General features: G+C 35.4%; 1 protein-coding gene across 2 annotated transcripts; it reads right to left on the minus strand.

Moving 5' to 3' along the window:
* Positions 1 to 3,387: 3,387 nt before the first annotated feature.
* Positions 3,388 to 20,699, minus strand: LOC149089845 (E3 ubiquitin-protein ligase RNF185-like). Of its 2 annotated transcripts, none has more exons than XM_089251191.1 (6): positions 20,480 to 20,699; positions 16,996 to 17,179; positions 15,554 to 15,682; positions 11,424 to 11,481; positions 5,067 to 5,187; positions 3,388 to 3,721 (listed from the first exon to the last, which is right to left on the minus strand). In XM_089251191.1, exons 2-6 carry the CDS (start codon positions 17,175 to 17,177, stop codon positions 3,627 to 3,629), a joined length of 585 nt encoding a protein of 194 aa, XP_089107317.1. In that variant the 5' UTR covers positions 17,178 to 17,179; positions 20,480 to 20,699; the 3' UTR covers positions 3,388 to 3,626. The 2 variants fall into 2 exon arrangements, with proteins under 2 accessions (XP_089107317.1, XP_089107376.1); XM_089251250.1 differs by having other exon boundaries at positions 16,996 to 17,189.
* Between the last annotated feature and the right edge of the window lie 218 nt (positions 20,700 to 20,917).

Raw genomic sequence — 20,917 nt, forward strand, 5'->3', positions numbered from 1 at the left:
TTCTGAGCTAAGTCATTTATCTCTAACAAGGGCTGCATACTCCTAAACATACATTTTTTTTTTCTCATTTAATACGGTTGCTCCTTGTTCTACAAACTTTTTGTATTCATTCACTGTGTCAATCAGAAAAAGTTCCATATTTCTCAGTGAAATATTCTATGAGATATTGAACAATAACGCAGCACACATATTTCGGCGAAAGATTTTGAAGCAAAATTAGTTTCCATCGCAGTTTTTTTTTAACATCGCGCTGCGCCAATTATTTTTAGATCTTTCGCTCGATCAGAGCATAAGCTGCACATGGATATGCATACCATAACTAGAAAAAAAAATCAGGATTAAGCTTTTATACGAACATTTCTTTTCTTTTGCATTAAGTCTTAAATACAGTATTGACAAACATAGTTAGAAAAAAATTGGGAATATATATGGCAAAGAAACGAAAATCCGCGCCTACGTATTCAAACTTTACAAATCTCTCGGTCACGTACTCTTATGGCCTTTATTTAGTTTCGCTTTCGCCAAATTAGGTAAATATTTCCAAACGGTATGAGATATTTCGCCTAAAATCCGTTTCTTTCTTCTTGAGAATCCTGATTTATATGAAGACTTTGTAAGAACGATTGTGAAGATTATGTATGCTGAGGAGAAAAGAAAAAAAAACTAATTTCATCCATAGGCGTACGCAAGGAAGTATAAAGGGCCCCCGTACCCTTCCTCCAAGACAATCAAAAATTAAAAACGTTTTTTAATACCTTTGTAAAATATCGACGAAAAAAATAGGTAATGAGCCATCTCAATCAATTTCTGTTAATTTGAAAAGCTTTTGAAGGTTGGTTAGTTGAAAATTCTGTGGAAGAAATTCACGGTTCCCCACCTCCTCCAAAGGTCGACATCAAAGGGTTGCATCAAAAGAAATTCTAAGCGATGGGTTGCGTTACAACAAGGGTCTTCAAACCATGGCCCTCCGAGCTTTTTGCCGAAGCCCGCCGACCATTTTGAGAAAATATCTACCAACATAAAAAAAACTATTGAATTACAAAAATTCGTTAAAGAGCTCTGGCCACTGAAATCTATACTGCTGTGTTTAGAACTATGACATACTTTCCACATTCGAAAGTAATGCTGTGCATTTGTTCCATTAAAAGGGTCGTCCTAACGAATTCCGGAACCCAGAACCAAAACACTTTTTAAGACATGATTTCATATACAGCAGCATTTCTCAACCTATGGTTCACGAACCATGGTTGAGAAATGCTCTGTGGACCACCTATGGTTCACGAAACCTATAGGTGGTCCGCAAGCAGACTTGATAAAATTATTCACAAATTGTAATTCATACAGTATTAGTAATATCCATATGGGTTCAAATAAAATTATACCTTCAATACTTAAGTTCATCATATATCATTGAATGCAGGAAATTGCAACCTTAAATACGGGATATCACTAAATTTTGCCAAAAATTGCAATTTATTGCTTTAAATGCAATTTATAATTACTGGTAAAATTGCTGAAGGGAAATCGCAGTTGACAAAGATGTACAGTATTCCATGGAAAAAATATTCAAATGATCTGATGACCACATTTCATTGAGAAAAATACGGTAAACTGGGATCTTAAATAATAATCCGTGAAATACGGAACATCGCCAATTATCATCAGAAAACATTTCCAAAAGTAGGCGCAGTCACCGATGAAATTGCGGAGAAAACATTAAAACTAACAAATATGTGAAGTGAATATTTATAATTCTTGTCATAATTATAATATAATTTATATTATGAAAACGCTGTCCGTGTATGCATTACAACTTTAGTAATTATTGCAAATTCAAATAAGTATCGTTGAAAAATGTATAAAAAAATCAAAACACAACGAACAGTAATACAGAACACAAGGGGTCTGTAAAAATGTTTCAGCTATTTCATTGGCCCTGGTTTTCAGAAAGGTTGAGAAACACTGATACACAGTATTTCGAAAGTTAAAATTCTACATCCAAAGGTGCACATAACTACAGAATTTACAAAAATGCTGAAAAAAATTTAGTGAAAGGAATAATTTCATAATTGATGAAAATGTATAATCAATGAAAAAAATAGCTGCAGAATTATAGGAAGAAATAGTTGTAGAATTATCGAGAGGAATTTCAGAATTTTTAAAAGTAATAATTCATGAAAAAACATTAAGAATTGGTGAAAGAAATAATTTTATAGCTACTGAAAAAATTTAGAATGAAAGAAAAAATGGTTTTAGAATAATCGGGGAAAATTTCAGAATTAATAAAAAAATTGAAATAGGTGAAAAAATTTATTTCACAATAAATAAAAATTGAAATTTAATATAAGAAGTAATTTCAGAGTGTGTGAATAAAAGTGTTCAATAATTTGGGAGAGCAATCTTCAATAACGGAGAATACGACGGTGTGACTTGCTGGCCCTCATGTTTTAATTTGTCCCGCAATACCCAAAAGGTTGAAGACCCCTGCGTTAGAATGTTACAAGGTATCCTGTAAGTATTAATGCGGCATACCGTTCATCGTAGAAGTATGATTCCAATTTTAAATGCGATCAAAAGGCATTCAAAAATAACCCTGTAACAGGTTTGAGAGTGAAAATACAGTACGTCACAAAATAAAAAATTTAAATTTTTATACTGTCCCCTTGTCCTCATTTCAGTTTGAAAAGAGAACCCCTGTACAAAATGCTAATCATTCTATCATTTTAACTATTCTCTCCCATTTTGTCCGTATCCATGTCATTATCAGATTTGGATCATCTAAAAATATGTTGTGCTTAATGGACACATTACAAATTTAGAGGAACTGAAAACAAGCATCACACATGTAAAAAAAACCCCCTACTAGAATACTTAGATCTGTCATTGAACATGTTATTTTGAGATTTCTTCTTATATAAGATGGTAGAGTACAGCATATGGTGCATCGCTCAGAAATACTTATTACTCCTGTATTGCTTTTCATTATGATTGCACATAAATTGTCCTCCTACCACACTGCAATTTTTTTACTAAATGAAATTCAACAGCTTCAAAAGCGATTATGCAAAATTTGACTTAAAAATATTCTCTGATCAGTGGTTCATATTTAAAAACATTCTAATACTTGAAATTTAATAATTATATAATAATTATAAATAACCTCAAGCACTCATTCATGAAGCTTTTGTAAGCTGGTATGTACAAAAAGGAAGTTCGAGCACAACAAATAGTTTAGCTGTTTTCTCTGACTTCGTTATAATAAATGGGTCTGACTGTAATATAATTATAATCAAGCCACTAATTCATTCATGAAACTTTTATAAACAAATTTTTGATCAAACTAATTCTCACTTCAACAAATTTGATATCAAACAAGAGAAAAAAATGTATAAATAGAGCAAAACTTTTATTGAGGCTATTAAATTTCAAATATTAACAAATGTACATTCAAGTTTGCAAGACATAAATGTTTTAAGAGGAAAAAAGCCTATACAGTTTCTTTAAAAAAGATCTAAACACTCTGAAATAAAAAGGAATATATTCGGTTTTTTTTTTCTTCTCATTTTACGATCTCGATATACTGCCCCCAATCCCCTTATAAGTTGACACAAAGTTTATAAATTTTTTTACGCAAATATCAGCCAAACAATAAAAAGCACAGCAATCCATAAAAACAGCTTTGATATAAACTGGTCTTCTTCATAACCAGGTGTGCCAGGTGCTGAAAAAAAAATTAATTAAAATCAATGTTACCATGGGAAAAATAGATTAAATACTTTCACTTAAATATGAGTCATTTGGCTATAAGAAAAAAGAACGGAAAGTGGATAACTCATGTATAGTAATTTTAACTGGTTTTTAGGCATGTAAATGCTGTATTTTCATCATTATCAGGTAATTTTCTGTTCACAGAAAATAATGACTGTAGAAATGAATAATCCTGCCAATTGCAATCCAACCAGTAATTGGATTTGTAGATGCAAAAAATTGAAATTCAAGTTAATTAGCCCAAAAGCTAGAATAACGATCATTTAGCAACAGCGTTTTGGGATCGAAATATGATTCCAATGAACTAACTCCAGGAGCTAAACCATGGACTATAAACAGCTTCACTAAACTAGTACTACTACTACTAAACCGCACATGCACTTTGTAAATATTCCTATGAGGAACTTCTAATGAATTGGTATATATTGGAATGTGCCATGCATGTATTGTGCACCTGAAGCTAGGGCCACACTCCTGTCCAGCCTGACTCATTGACATTCCACTGTTGGTTTTGGGCAATTAGTGTGGCTGCTCAACCATAAGCAATTATTGCCAAATGTTAGAGGCTAGAAGGTGTAGGAAGTGTGGTCGAAAAGAATGACCAGGATCTTTCAGCCTCCAGCCTAAGTAAAAGGAGAGAGCAACTTTCCCTCCTGATCTTCCAATCAGTCTGACCACACACTGGTCGAAGAATGCCAACAGTCAAAACATGCATTGGTGTTTTAAATTGCTATGAAAGCAAATATTCATCAAGGAACATTTAGCCAGACCGGGCCAGTATATAGCCAGTCTATGGCGCTGGTATTTCATTGCAGCAGGGGGGGGGGGAAGCAAACATGGAAGCAAATATTTGTAAATCACTGTTGGGCCAGGCTGGACATAAGTGTGGCCCTAGCTTAAAGTAAACTTTATTTCTGAGGAATACTTGTTATATGTTGAAATAGTGCTGCCAATACAAAATTTATCAACTTAAAATTTTGTACATGAAAAGAAAAAATTTTGTTGTACCGATGATAAAAAAAATTATTTGCTTTTTTCAAAATTCACATATCCTAATTTTATTTTGTTTCCCCTTTTTAAATTTTGAAAAGATATAAATATTTTTAAATAAATAAAAATGAGGGACTGAAAATAATACTATGTATAGTTTGGTTCGCTATACAAGCAATGATTTAATGACTTGAATAGTTTACAGAAAGGTAATTGTAGATTTGTGGCTTTTACACTCACTTCATTCAAATTACATGAAAGGTTTTAATCTTAGGTAAAAAAAATCATATGCATAGAATAAAATTCACCTGGAGCTGGCCGTGTGTCCCCAAAATTGAAAGTGGATGCAAATATCCCAAATGGGAAGGCACCGATACCAAAAGACATATGGAAGCCTCCATCAGTGAAGCCGAACCCCGGAAAAGTTTGCTGGAAGAATTTAAAATGAAATCAATTAAAAATTGGAAGTTGTATAAAACAATAAAGACAAACAAAAATTCATGCACAATAATATATAAACTAAAGTAAAATCTCTCTGAAGAAGCCCTTTTTCCTAGTTCTGAATATCCTTTCCGACACACTAGTTCCCCCTCTAGTAATGGAGGGTCCCTTCTATAAGGAACTGGTATTCTAGAAAAAAGAAAGGTGGCCCTCTTAGATAGAGATTTTACTATGTTTACATAATTTTGCAGTTTGATGTCAATAAATCAATGCTTTCAAACATTAAAAGAAACAATAAGCAGATTTTTTAGGAATATATAATTGCAATGTTATCAAAAACAAAACACAATAGACTCAACTATCTGGCTGGATAACAAAAAAAGCCGGATGGGTTAGAGTTCCATAAATGCCCACTCCCCATCCATTACACAAATTGAAATGCTTTGAATTGAAAATCCCTACATTTGAAATGCTTTGAATTGAAAATCCCTACATTTGAAATGCTTTGAATTGAAAATCCCTACATTTGAAATGCTTTGAATTGAAAATCCCTACATTTGAGATGCTTTGAATTGAAAATCCCTACATTTGAAATGCTTTTGCAAAGTAAATTATTCCTCATTTCATCATGGAGAATAATTCTGTGCTCAGATGGCAAAATGTAATATAAATCACTTTTTAAAATTTCATGATGGCAAATTTGTAAACAATATTTTACAAAAATGTGATACTGTGGCTTTTTGACTTATTGCAATTTGCCTCTGTTGGTTCCTTATAAACTGAAAGAGATGGACAAAATTTTGTCTCCTTCCAAAATTTTGACGAATGAGACACCACAATGCAAACAACTCAATTTTTTGGGAAAAGTGTGACGACGTGACATTTGGCCATCTGACCACACACAGAATTATTATTATTATTATACAAATACAAATACAACGCCACAACAGGCAAAATGCCCAACGAGGTGGCTGATAAAAAGATGCCCATAAAAATATGGTTGTCATATGTTTCAAAAATACAGCAACCCAATTAAAAATGCAATTAACACAAATTACAAACAATATATACACATGATAAAATATTATACGATGCCCATAAAGATTACTTATGGTTGTCTTATTCTAAGAATGGATAGCTTCTCGATTTACCCCAACATGTTTATCGTATTTCTTTTTAAACGTGTCAATTGTGTTACAATTTACTACCTCCGGGGGTAAGCTATTCCATTTATTAACAACCCTATTGGAGAAAAATTCCCTGCGACACCATAACCTTGCATTGTCCCTCACCAATCGATACTGGTGTCCCCTTGTAAAAGCAGTCGATTGGCGGTGTACTAAAAGTTCATGGTCCATCCTATCCATCCCATTGAAAATTTTGAACACTTCGATCATATCTCCTCGACACCTGCGTTCATCCAATGTAAACATATTCAAAAAATGAAGTCTTTCTTCATAACTCAAGCCCTGTGTGCCAATAAGGACACGCGTAGCTCTTCTCTGCACCCCTTCAACCAAGTCTATGTCCCTCTGTAGGTATGGTCTCCAAAACCTTACAGCATACTCCAGTCCAGGACGAACTAAGCCTCGAAAAAGAGGAAGAATGACTTTAGGAGAACGCGAAGAGACCTTTTTGAAAATGAGACCAAGCATTCTATTCGATTTTTTGACAACCGCTGAACAATGTTCAGAAAACTTAAGTCGCTCGTCAATGAGAATTCCCAAATCGGTGACTCTAGTTGCATCCGGGATAGTGACACCATTCAACTCGTAAGAGAACCGTTGGTTGTTCGAACCAAAATGAGCGACCATGCACTTATCTACGCTAAACGTCATGCTCCATTCATTTGCCCATGCTGCAATCTTGTTTAAGTTGGTCTGGAGCAACTCCCTATCGCTTTCATTCCCGATTACCCCCATTAGCTTCACATCATCTGCGAATTTGCTAGTAATTCCATCGATACCCTGATCGAGTTTATCGATAAAAAGTGAAAAAAGTATGGGGCCAAGGACACTTCCCTGAGGAACTCCACTTGTGACGTCTGTCCAACCAGAGAATTCCCCGTTCACCATAACTCGTTGCGACCTATCTCTTAACCACGATTCTATCCAATTCAGCAAGTTGCCCCCTATTCCAATCTCGTGTAAACGCTTCAAGAGTTTGCCATGTTGGACCCGATCGAATGCCTTCTGGAAATCAAGGTAAACAACGTCGACATTTTTGCTCTTACCCAAAGCCTTAGTCACGTAATCATAGAAGCAAAGGAGGTTAGTTACACATGACTTCCCCTTCCTGAACCCATGCTGATTATCCGACAATACATTATTCTCGTCTATCCACTTCACAAACTGCCTTTTGATGATAATTTCCAAAATTTTCGAGAGGGAGCTCGTCAAACTCACTGGACGATAATTAGACACCACTTCTCTACTACCCTTCTTAAATATCGGAACAACGTTAGCCAGTTTCCAATCTCTCGGGACGATACCCTCAGCAACACTACTCCTGTATATCTGTGCGACTGGCCCCAACAATTCATTAGCACCTTCCCTGAGAACCCTGGGATAGATATCATCTGGTCCTGGTGCTTTGCTTGCACATACATTTCTTAGAAGATTTAGGACCTCCACGTCTTCCACTTGAATATCGTTGAGCGTTTTATTACCCCATGCAACACCCGTATATCGAATATCATTATCTCCATTAAAAACCGACGCGAAAAAGTCATTGAAAGCACTACACATGCCTACATTGCTCTCTACTTTTGAGCCTCCTATCGAGAGGGGGCCAACTGTCCCCTTACATCCATTATTGACGTATCGAAAAAATGATTTTGGGTCAGAGCCAATGTTATCTGCCAACCTAGATTCAACTTGCTTTTTACTATCCCTTATCGCTTTCTTCAACAGTCTTCTTTTATCAGTAAACAATGATAGGTCACCTCGTCCACTTTTATACTCTCTGAATGCTCTTTTCTTTTCAAGATAAAGGTTCCGCACGCTATCCGTGAACCATAGAGGGTGTGATGTACAAACACGCTTTTTTCGAACAAAGGGTATGACGTCGTGCAAAACAGAGGACAGCTTCGTACTAAATTCTTCCCATTGACTTACCACCCCTACTGATTCCAACCGGTCTTTGAAAACTTCCGCTAACCTTCTTCGCAAAACATCAAAGTTAGTTCTCCGAAAACAAGGAACCAATCTTTTGTTATCAACCTTACCCGAGGAAAAGTTACAGTGAAATCTGACGATACAATGATCACTGGAAGAAAACTCTTCCCCCACCGAAACATGTTCAACTAGATCCTCAGAACTAGTAAGAACTAAATCCAAAATAGCAGTACCCCTAGTGGCTTCTGATACATGCTGATACAAAAAATTTTCGAGCACCAACTTAAGAAAGTCTCTTTCATACTGATTTCCAGATGAAAGGTTCTCCCAATCAATACCCGGGTAATTGAAATCCCCTAGTATGAGAACCCTCTTTCGCTTACACATGTAGGAAATTTCATCGTGCATTTTGGCGATGTAGTTTTGATCCCTATTCGGTGGATTGTAACAAACCCCAACAATAAGCTTATGACGTCTTTTGTTCTCAAGTTCAACCCATATGGTTTCAATATCACTTCTCTGTACGTTACACTCTCTAGCCTTCAAACATGATTTCACGTATATCAACACTCCACCCCCTTTCCTATCAGATCTATTTCTCAAAAAAGTATCGTATCCGGAGATGTGTAAGAAAGATTCATCCCCATCGTTTGCCCAAGATTCTGTAATGGCTATAAGATCCAAGTCCTCCACAACTATCATAGTTTCTAAAAAATCTTTCTTGTTACCCAAGCTCCTGGCATTTATTAACACACATTTTAATTTGCCCGGTGGTTTGTTGTCAATCGAGAAGCCATCCAAGTCAGAGGTGGGTAATTCCCCGTCAGTACTGTTGTGATTATCATTAACTAACCCGCATTCCCGACTACGTGGTCTGGGAGTAAAAAACCTGACCTAAGACTATCGTAAACCTCCCAGACCCCTCTCTTATTTAGATGGATCCCATCCGAACGAAGCCACCTATCGGTAAATGCGGGAAGCTCCAAGAACGTGACCCCAAGTGAGGAGCAAATGTCCTTCAGGCCTATATTGAATTGGTGGATCCTACTCCTATATCCCCTACTACCCCTTGGCAGCACTGGAATCACTGCCACATCTGAACCCCCCTCCCTAGCGGATAGTAGTAAATCCCGGTACTCTGACAGAGACTCACTAATATTCGCTCCTACCTGATTTGTTCCCACCCACAGAATCACCCGCAAGGGCAACTTTCGGCGATGAAAAACGTCTCGAACGTTGCCAATCTTCCCCCCAGGAAGACAACAGCGCTCGAAACCCCGAAAATCCCTACACACTCGGTTCCCAAGTTCCCTAACCATAGAATCGCCGATGATTAAACCCCTATCACTATCCCCCTCTTTATATTATTTAACTACACGAGAGACATAATTGCCATCTGGCAGTCTAGTGGTTAGGGAGCTAGCCTCTTACTGTGGTCTGGGTTTGAATCATGGTTCAGGCATGGATGTCTACTAACACTAAAAAATTTCCTGGACAGATCGTAAAAATCTCTTGGGAATACATGGTGATCACATTTAAAGATAGTACAGAGGCCGGATGGTCAAGAGTACTGTAAATGCACAATAGACACAACACCTGGTGTCTTTAAATTTTTCTATTGAAAAGAAAATTTTTGTACATGAAAAATTAAATAATACATCATCTCCTCATGTCAGAAGCATGAATGTGCCAATTTCCAAAACAGGAGAAACGACACGTTAATGTTTACTCTATCCATGAGTGTCATTTCTCTAAAATGTTTTGTAACATGTGTTTCAACAAGGGTTAAATATTCATTTTTATGGCAAAATGTAGAAATGTAGATAGCGAAATTAGGGATCCAAACAACCTGATAAACCCAAAAATTTGCACATTCATGCTTCTGGCATGGGAGGGGGGGGGGGGGGGAGATCATATGAATGCTTTCAAAAAATCTCCATAAAGGTATGAAAAAAAAAAGTTAAAAGTATGGGGGAAAAAGAGTAATTTCTTCTCTCTCTCGCTCTCCTTACAATAAGAGTTTCAACAGAGACAATGTAACTTCTATCAATCGGTAAGTAAAAAATAAAAGAAAATTACTTTCTTATAATAAAATGATGTGCTACGATTGATATTATAATTCTCTATAACCATTTCAATTTTTTTGTCATCTTACAATCACTCTATATAAACACAAAAGCACACAAAATCAGGAACACATACAATTTAAAGCTAATGCCATACAGCTGCTAAAGAGTTTCATGTCGAAGCAGGTATTAGCACCTAGAACAACAGTACCCTAGAACAGATATAGTCACAGTAGGAGAGCTGTGCTCCTATATGATTCATGTTAACATTCCAAGAGGAACATCAGAAAAATAATCAGCACATGCCAAAAAGTGTTGCATTGGTTAATAGTATAGATGCACATGTCTGAGCATGCCAAGAAAGATAACTAGCACATGCCAAAAAGTGTTGTATTGGTTAATAGTATAAACTGTGCACACGACTGAGGTTGTACATGTTAAGTGATCAGAAAGTAGGGCTACCTATTTCGTAACTCAAAATGAGAAATATGGAGTATACATGACTGTTTCACCCTCTTGTTATGTGTTAATATCAGCGGGGGATTTCTAAGTGAATCACCATTTCTTTGCATTGCATTGCTCCAAGAATACTCAAACCTTCAATATGAAATAAGTAAAAATACAATGCAATAATATAAAATGAATCAACAAGCATTATCCTTGAAAATAACTGAGACTAGGAAATTTGGGACAAATCATTTGGGTTTGCATTATTTCTTATGGGGATGTTCATTTGATATACAAATGTTTTATATTATGAGCATGTTTATGGAATGGATTATGCTTGCAAACCAAAGTACTAGAGCAAGTAAGAAATGAAAATACATGCCGTACACACTCATGTATAAGCTAAGATTTTTGTTAAAAAATTTGTTAAGAAGTTGCGTGTCAGCTTATACATGGGTCAGTTTTGGAGTTCTCATGAGAAACTTTGGGACCACTGTTTTGATGGTCCTAAAGTGGGAAGGGGAGGGGGTTAGCTTATACACAAGTATAAGAGGGTAACTTGGTAAGACTTAAAATAATAAAAAATTCAACATACGGCACTATTATTTTCAGGTTCTGACCTCTGACCTGGAGGCCTTGGTGGCAGCTTATCTCTGGAAAAAAAAAATGCAAATTTTCAGGGTCAAATCAATCAGATGCACATAATTCAACTCAACCTAACGTCTAATGCATTTGTTCTTAACGTTTTTACTATGCTTCACCCTCAGTAAACTACAACAGAATATCACCTGACATTTTCACACTCCTTTGAATAATTGATATGTGTGGACTTATTCATGGATAATGATGCCATATTTCAAAGAAGATTGATTACAAGAGCATTTCAATGAGTTTGTAACACATGTGTGACCCCAGTAGCCTGGCCTTTCTCCCTTTAAGAATTTGTGGGATGAGTTAAATGCTCCTTTAAAGCTTTTAATACACCACCACATTATGTGAAAATTTTGAGGTGTTCCTGAAATCCTGGAGCAAAATGCTACCATTTTACTTTTAAAGCATAATTGAACCAATATTAATCTGCATAGCTGCTGTTGCTTGGGCAAAAAGTACATCAATATGCTACTAACAAGGTGTGCATAATAATTGGTATTCTAAGTGTATTCAATATAGTGAACAAATATAACTAAATACATAATTTCTGTTTTGATTTACCCAAAATACCTCATATCATATCAAAAACATATACATATTTTTTTACATCTTTTCTACTTTTGAGATGAGACAACAAAGATAATATAACCCTTTTAGACTCCGTATGCACAAACATTCAGGTTACTTTTTCTTCCTGTAAATACATTTTTTTAACTTCAGGGAGTTCAGCGCTAACATAAACAGTTATGGATGTTTTATCATTGACATGAACGTTGAACTCACTAAGGTTAAAAAAGAATACATACGGCGAGAAAAACAACTCCACTTGTGAGTACTGAGTCTGAAAGAATAATAAAGCAGAAATCCATAAAAAAAACCAGTTGTGCAGTATGCAGGAAGCTCTCAAACTCCCGTGAAATTAAAAAAAATTTTTTTATCCAGGATGGTTTGCTTCCCAGAAATAATTGAGGCACTACAACCAACACAGTACACACACTTTGTAAAAATTTCTATGGGGGAATTTTTAATGAATTGGTGCATATCAGAAAGTATAATGTGTGTATATATACAGTTGAACTTGGTTAATTCGAAGCTCAAAAGGACAGTAAAAAAAGTTCAAATTGTTCAAAAAATTTTAATTATCTAAATAAAGATAAGATATATATCTTAATATTCTTATTTTAACAAAGCTTTTGATGATTTAAAGTGGTAGGCTTTGATATCAAGTGCTAGAAAAAGGTTTAGTTGAGATGATATTTAAACGAAATTCTCTTCCTTTCTTTTGATAGTTGTGCATATGTTGCTGCCAAAGCCCAAAATTGGCCAATTTGCGAAGTGGCCAGCCCATCGCAAATTGGCCAATTTAATTAAATATTGATACGGCCAATGTCAGAATTTCAGACACTGGCCGGCTAGTTCATGAAGTGGCCAGTGATCACAGGCCAAAAAGTCTGATGATAAAAGATAGGATTCAGGATTACCATCAAGTTGGCGTATTTTGTCATGATAATTATGTCCACGTTAGTGATGGCAACCCATCAAACTGCAATCACAATGCATTAATCTTTTTTCCCCTCCAAAATTTGGTAGAAAAACTATGTTTATACATACATAAAACTATGTTATTATTTTTATAGTTTTTCTCTCAAATTTCATTTTTTTTCCTCATCAAATGGAGCTACTCCAATACAGCTACTATATATAGACATATATAACACATTGGTGATTAAAAAAATGGATTTGGCTCCTACTGGGCCAAATTACATCAGCACATCAAGCTTTGGCCAAGAATCTCTGGTCATTTTTTGAAATGACCAGCACAGTCAGAATCATTTCTGCAATTCAGACATTGGTCAAAGCTCTTGGCTAATTTGCCGCACTGTGGGCTATGGCAGTAATATATACATTAAAACTGATGAAATTAACAAAGTAGTAATTGTTACTATATATAGATAACTTATACTTATTTTTAGTAATTGTGTATAACTTAAAAATTGGCTTAAAACACAACTAAAGAGGTACTATGAAATGAAAGATTTAGGCAGGGCTAATTATTGCTTAGGTATTAAAATTAAAAGAGATGGGGCAATATGGTCCATTAGTCATAATCAAACTCTATGTGGAGAGTACACTATGCAAATATAACATGCACGAGTCACATCTTGTGACGCCATTAGACCCATACAAATTGATGTGAAAAATTTAATCATTTTCTAATGATGATGATGAAAAGGAGCAAAAGATAGTCTACTATTCCATACCAAGGTAACTTGGTTAATTCAAAGCTCAAGGGGACAGCAAAAAAGTTCAAATTATCCAATTCATCCATATAAGATAACTAGACTTTCACTTGATAATTATATGGATCATTCTCAGAAAATAGGACAAAAAAGGAAAAAAAAAAAGTTATCAAAAAAAAAAAAAAAATCTTAAGGACACTTCTTTACCTGCTAATAAATGAAATATAGTCAGCAATGAAATTTATTAAAAATTCATGAGATGAAAAAAATTAATTTAAATTAAACCATATCAAGAGATAGGTAAATCTGACAAGGCATTTTGTGTGCTTCAGCACTTAACTTGATATTAATGCTTGACACGCAACATATTTCATATATTTTGGTATTTTATTTTCAACTTGGACACATACTCTGAATAATTTTTTATCAATTGCACTTTTATTATTTTTTTGTTGGTGTTTTTTTTTTTTTTGCAAATTTTATGGGGACAACAGATTTCTAGCTTGTCTGTTTTCCTAGAGCACAAGGGAGTTGCATTCTCAAAACAAAGTCTTCAGATGAAACATTATTGTAGCTTGATGTTGCAATCAAGAGAGAGAGAAATTTGGATTCTGTTTAAATTTTCTCCCCTTAACGTATGATCGAACCTTTCCTCTGGTTACCCAATGCCAGGAAAAAGACATTTTTACATGTTTTGCAACACTGATCAAAAACTAAGCATGTTGAAAACCTGCTTTTCAGAAACAATAGATGTCTCTTCTGAACTGAAGTATATGGTAAAGTGAAATTAATTCTCAATTATAGATTTCCTCACAGTAAAATAAAATAAAAATAAAATAGCCAAGAGAAGGGCATTTTAATAAAAACACTCACTTTTCCTGAAAAAATCTAATTTGTGAATCAATTTACAATTCCAATTGATTTAAAAGGAAGTTTAAGAGATGACTATATTCTTCTTAACTGTCTCAACACACAAAATTTTATAGAATTTTGTGGAGAGAATTTTTCAAATAGAAGACTGGCCTGCATTTGTGCCTCAAATTTGGAAAACCTACTTCAGTAGACCATCACCTTGCTGACTGCCGAGTTTGAATCTAAATCCTCATGAAGCCTACAGGACTACACAGCAGCAATCAAGGTTCTACAGAGCACAACACTCAATCAAACTTTATGCATATACAAGCCATCATGAGACTGGTTGATTTTACCCAGCTGTTGATAGGTCAGGGTTCTCTGGATTGACACAGTAGGGTGAGGCTTCTGCTTGGCATTGCCATTATGTAGTGCTAAATCCTTCCAGGTTCAAGACGCTAATGCGAATCAGTCTCCCATTTCAAAAAGTCTCTCCGCAGAGAGCAGGCAGACCTACAATATGATACTGACGTAACATGAAAATTCAAGCATTTCCATCTTTACATCAGTAAATGGAAGACAGATGGCAGCATGAACACAAAACAAGTGCAACTTGACAACATAAATACGTTAGGGCCACACATACATTCAGAACACACATTCTCTCTCCGGCATGTGCTGATTCGTTAGAAATTCCATAAAGGAATGTGTACAAGGTGCATGTACAGTTAAGTAGTAGTTGTAGTAGTGCTAAGTCCTGATGGCAGGCCTTAGATTTGTATCTTTGGCATAAACCTCACGATGGACATTAATGGGGTGGCACCTCCCCTCAAATCTCCCTTCACCAGCACTCAACTCGGGATTTATTTCCGTTTCGCCCTGCCGCAGCATGGGCGTAGCAAGATTGGTGGCATTTGATCATCAGAATAATTGCCGCATGGCAGTGTTGGAATAAGTTTAATTATCTTATGCATATACAAACCTTGGATCCTGTTTGGAGCCTCCTCTACCATACAACGGAATGACTTTATCTTTGCTTATTGCTGCTTTGCAAACAGGGCAGACTTGCCTGTTCGGCTTTGTCTCTAACCATCTGTGAAGGCATGGCCAACTGAAAGACAAAAATGGGATGTTTAAAGAAAAATTGTTGCTACAAAATGTGATTAAAATAAATAAGCACAAATTTAAAAAAAATGGAAAAAGACAGTCTCAGTCTATATATTATTCAAGCTTATGGAATTTCATGCACTAAATTATCAAAGAATAAGTTTATCATGTGATAATATGAATTGGCTGCTGAAGTATTTTCGAATTTCCCATAATGGCTTGATAACCAAACTCCAAGGCAGGAAAAAGCTTGTCTTTGACAGATGTTTATTACCTTGGTTGAAAAATTAAATATTGGATGGGGTCGAAAAGTTATTTAAAATGTCTAAGGCTGGTCCTGCGTATGATTTTTTGATATTTTGTTTATAATATATTAATCGCCATAGATGCACTGAAAAATTATGTTTCATATTTCATGGGATTATGACCAATATTTTAAGTGAAACTGAAAATTTACAGTATCTTTATGATTCTTGTTTCCATAAATTTTTATTGTGCACTTTTTTTTCAAGAAAAATCATTAGGGAAAAGTGTCCAGCATACTGGGTGATCATAATTGATGCCAGGGCTTGAAAAGTATGAGGTCACTATGTATCATTACTAAATTTGAATTTAATGGCAACACAACTTTTTTGGAAGTTATTTCAGCATGTTTAAGGCAGTCCTGAGGTCTACTTAGATCTCCTGGTTCTAGCAGCAAGTACATCATGACTCCACACTCCTGTGGGGATGTTCGGACACACTAACTATCGGCTTTGAATACAAGTGAAAAACAAAGAAAAATAAATCCAAAACCATCCAAAAAGATCAAAGATGTAAGTACGAGTGTGTGTGTGCGGGGGGGGGGGGGGGGAGTGCACTAAAGTCATGAGCTGAGCATATTAAAGGCAATTTTAAAGCAATTCCTGCCGAAAATCAAAATATTGTCATAAATATTTTTTGTTGCCAAAAATTGTCTCAACCTGGCCTGGATAGTGAATAAAATATCATAGTGAATAAGTATCGAAAACTTCTGTTCATGTTCTCAACATTAATGAGAAAGACAGGGTGTTACCCCCTACTAATGAGATATGCACATTATTAAATGGACACACAGAAACATGCAATCACTGTATTGGTGTTTTAATGGGAAAATACAATAATATAATAATGTTTGAAGAAGTTATATAGTCACTTGACGTCACAAGTTTGTGATTTCAAAAGAAAAGAAAGGATTTATATTCAAAAAAATATTCACGAAAGCAACACAAAGACAATAAGAAATCATAAAATATGAAATTCACGGTATCATCAAATTTCTTTTTGATGCATATTTACCAAAAGAGATGGCCGCAAAGGCTGACGACGGCATCTTTTGCTGTGTCCAAGCAGATATTGCATTCAAAGAAGCTATCTTGCGAGGAATTTCCGTCGACATTTGCTGAGGATGATGTTGAGGCAGTTGCACCGCTGGAGGATCCATCAGCGCCAGGCTGTTCCCTGCTTTCATTGGCCTGCATATCTATAAATCGCTCACATTGAGAAATATTATTATAAAGTTTCACAGAGACTTAATTTTTTATACATTTTATACATTAGTTTAGTTCATATTAAGAGTTCTACCCTTCTATTTAAAAGAGTGTGGAAGCAGGGGGTGAGATATTAGAATTGGGGGGGGGGGGGTATTAACCTAAGATTGATAGACATCCTGTAGCCTACACAAGGAATTCAAAGTTGTGCATCCATGGGGGGAAGATGACCTACATTGCACATCCATGTTTAATTAGTAGAGGGACTCATAAAACTTAATTGGAATGGTAGTGGGGCCTCTAGAACAGTGTTTCTCAGCCCCTGGCCCTGATATCATTCATACCAGGCCATGAATGATTAACAGTTTAATTTTTCCTCATTCGTTTTCCGTTGGTCGTGTGTTTGACCAGGCCTTCAACTCACAAAAATGAATGAAACCGGCACCGAGCTTGAAAGGTTGAGAACCACTGCTCTATGATACTTACCATGGTTATTTCTGAATCTCCAGGACAAACGGCAGCACTTCTTGAACACATAACACACACTGGTGTGCATTGCACCATACAAATCAACATGAACAATGATTAAGCTTGTCTAAAATCGTCTTGTCTAATCGTGTCTAACCGGTGTGCACTCAGTCTTAGTAGTTCTCTGAGCCCATATGTTCTGTTGCCTATGGTGGTAACAATGAGGGCAGAGTCTTGAGCAGAGAGTGACAAAGATGACCTAAAACCTCCCATGAATCAAAAAAATTAAAAATAACCTCAATAGGCTACACGGTTTTAACCTTTAACTGGCGTGATAGGGTCAAAATGACCTTACGCATTCTTTAACTTGCCACCCCTTGAGAAAGAAATGCATCTGGACCATCTTATTTACAGTACCTTTTAAGCTAACTGTTTACATGTGTTTGACAAATTTACGATATTATTAGACTTTTTCTTCCCTCTATATCATTGATGGGTTCAAAATGACCTCACCACACCAATTGTGTAAGTCTTTTTTTTGTCCAATGCCGGGGTATTCAGATTGAAATGGTACATCAGAAGAGCTGCAGTTTTCGCAATAACTGTTTCAAATTAATGGTGAAGCAATGGATATTCAAGGTGAGCATGAGGTTATAGAATCATATGAAAGATCTGTGTGATCAACCTGTCATGGTGTTGTTTGCAAGAAATGCGTTTCCGACTTGGAATAAAACCAATTTTGGTGTTTGTGAAAGTACATCTTTGATGCTGCCCCCCCCGTATCTCCGCCCATGCAGTTATGCACAGAATTTTCACGCCAGTTAAGGATTAATCAGTTTTTTTTTAATTTATAAACAGTTTTTGAATATCAGTAACTTGAAGTTTTATTACAAAATATTCTCCCCAACCAAACCTCTGATCCAACTAGTATACCCTCCTGTGCCACCCAAAAAGAAGGTGCTACGTGTACCCCTACAATAGAGTTGGGACGAGTGAATGTGAATATTTGCAAATAATTCATGTATTACTATCACTATACATATACATTCAACCCTCTTTCTCGAAAAATGAAAAAAAATCATTGCATTTTCTGTACTCAATTCTGAAATCAATGAATTTTCACCTCTCTGTCTTGAAGTAATTTTTGAAAAACTCTCTATCTCAAAGGCCAAGCCCAATGAGAGTAAAAAGAAAACATGAAAATTCCTTTTTTTTCTTGCAAAAATTCTTTTTCTGTCTTTTCTCCAGAGATGAAAGAAACTGATAGGAAAGGATTATCCATATTACATCCCATTGTGTTGATCATAGGCGGATACTGTGATTGACAGGGAGGTGGATGCCATGTGTCGATGGCTTGTTAAGCATGACAAAATGTCAGCCAACACATGATTCAAAATTGCTTCAAGAAAGCTATGGTTTCGAACTAATTATCTTGGTGATGAAGGAATCGGATCTGGCAAGCCACTCAAATTTCAACGAATCTCACAGAAGAATGTTGAAAATGGAATTTCAGAACATTAGGGCATTACTGAAAAACACTGGAAAAAAAATCTGAATGTATTTTAATGTATTTGCATATTCAACATTGATTGTGCAACTTAACCAATAAATTTCATGAGTATGTAGTAAAATATTGCCCAGTATTTTTTAGTTCATAATCTATCAAATTTTTGGCATGTTTTCCCTTTTCCTATTAAAAAAAAATTCTATTTCTCAAAAACTCTTTATCTCGAAATATTCTTTAGTCCCGTCAGTTTTGAGATAGAGAGGTTTGACTGTATATGAATATTTTGCAAAAACTGCACAGTAAAACACTTATACAATGGTACTCAAAGGAACCCTAGAAACATGTCATTCTTATAAAAGCATTATTGTTACAGATATAATTTACCAACACTACGAAAAGCACACTGGGACCAGTGAGTGATACCGTTATTTAAGTAGTTATCGTATTAACACAGTGATTCTCAACCTTTAAAAGCCTGCAGTCCGATAAATCTTTTTTGTGTAAGTGACAGGCTCAATCATACACATAACTAACAAGAAATTGATGGGAAAAATGAAACTGTGAATCTCACAGCCTGGTGTGACTAGTGTCAGCTTCCCCCCTCCCCCTGTACTGGGCCACAGACCGATGGTTAAAACACCTTTTAGGGAGGTCATTTCATAAGATTTCTCACAAGATGGTGTGCCACACCAACTAGAACAAATTTTCAATACATACTGCATATAGGCTAGCATACATCAAACAGCTTTTTATAAGACTTCCCTCCCTCCCCCAACAGTTGAAATATTTTGGAAATCATTCAACATTTATTTAACTAACTGGATTCAGTAAAACAGACAAAATACAGTAATCAACTCCACATACACTACATACTTAATAACAAAAATTATTCACACTTAGTATACTAATTGGCATCCCATTTAACATTAGTGATTATTTTTACCTTTGTTCGGTCACTTCACAACAAAGAAAATGAACTAAATGAGGAAGAACCTACACATTACGAAGGCTATCTCAATTATCTCTTTCCTTTTTTTTTTTTTAAACGGCAAATCATAACTATCCTCCTTTCGTGTCGATCAAGGCCAGCTTGTGGAATTCCTGGTATGTCATTAGGCGAAATTTTAAAAATTCCTCGGCGATTCGAACGTGTCTGAACGAAACGGACAAATTCATCGATGCTTCATAAAAACAACTTTGTTTGTCATGAGTGAGAGAAGTTTAAATGCGTTTGAATAGAAAAGAGGAGAGCGTAATCACAAATGCCATTATGTATAATTAGGAATTTTTTTTTTAAACAAGAAATGTATCCGCTTACTTCCTTTTTTCAAATTGATGCGAAGTGTAAGATCTGAAATGGGATTTTAAAATCAAAAATCATTGCAATTGATGAGAAATCGATCAAAACTTCATGATACGTGTATATTACTCATAATAACGCCACATCAGGAAATAAACATTAGAGACAATTTTTATAACGAAAACATCGGCAGATCAATCGCGACCTTCTACTGCTCGCTGACGGTCGTTAACAGAGTAATGTTTTCGAGTAAACAAACTCCAGTTTTGCAGAAGTATTTATAGATGGCGCTCTGGAAATTAATTTTCAAATCTAAATTTCATTCACGTGTTTACTAATTCTAATGCAATCAATGAAATATATATATATATTGAGATCATTTTATTTTCATGAAAAATCTCAAAATAAAATATTTTTGATTAAATTTGTTTTTTTAATTTAGTTATTTTCTAACAC

The sequence above is a fragment of the Pholcus phalangioides genome, unplaced genomic scaffold (genome assembly GCF_987345545.1).
Source record: "Pholcus phalangioides strain wild (caught in Gottingen) unplaced genomic scaffold, Ppha-v1.0 ptg000001l_1, whole genome shotgun sequence".
Lineage (NCBI taxonomy): Eukaryota > Metazoa > Arthropoda > Arachnida > Araneae > Pholcidae > Pholcus > Pholcus phalangioides.

What these genes read in the sequence shown, in the direction of transcription:
- LOC149089845 (XM_089251191.1), bottom strand. Translation starts at nt 17,177, where the DNA reads ATGCAGGCCAATGAAAGCAGGGAACAGCCTGGCGCTGATGGATCCTCC. An exon ending in CTTTGCGGCCATCTCTTTTG is followed by an intron (nt 15,683 to 16,995) that starts GTAAATATGCAT and finishes TTTGTCTTTCAG; the next exon opens with TTGGCCATGCCTTCACAGAT. An exon ending in GGACACACGGCCAGCTCCAG is followed by an intron (nt 3,722 to 5,066) that starts GTGAATTTTATT and finishes TTTTTTTTTCAG; the next exon opens with CACCTGGCACACCTGGTTAT.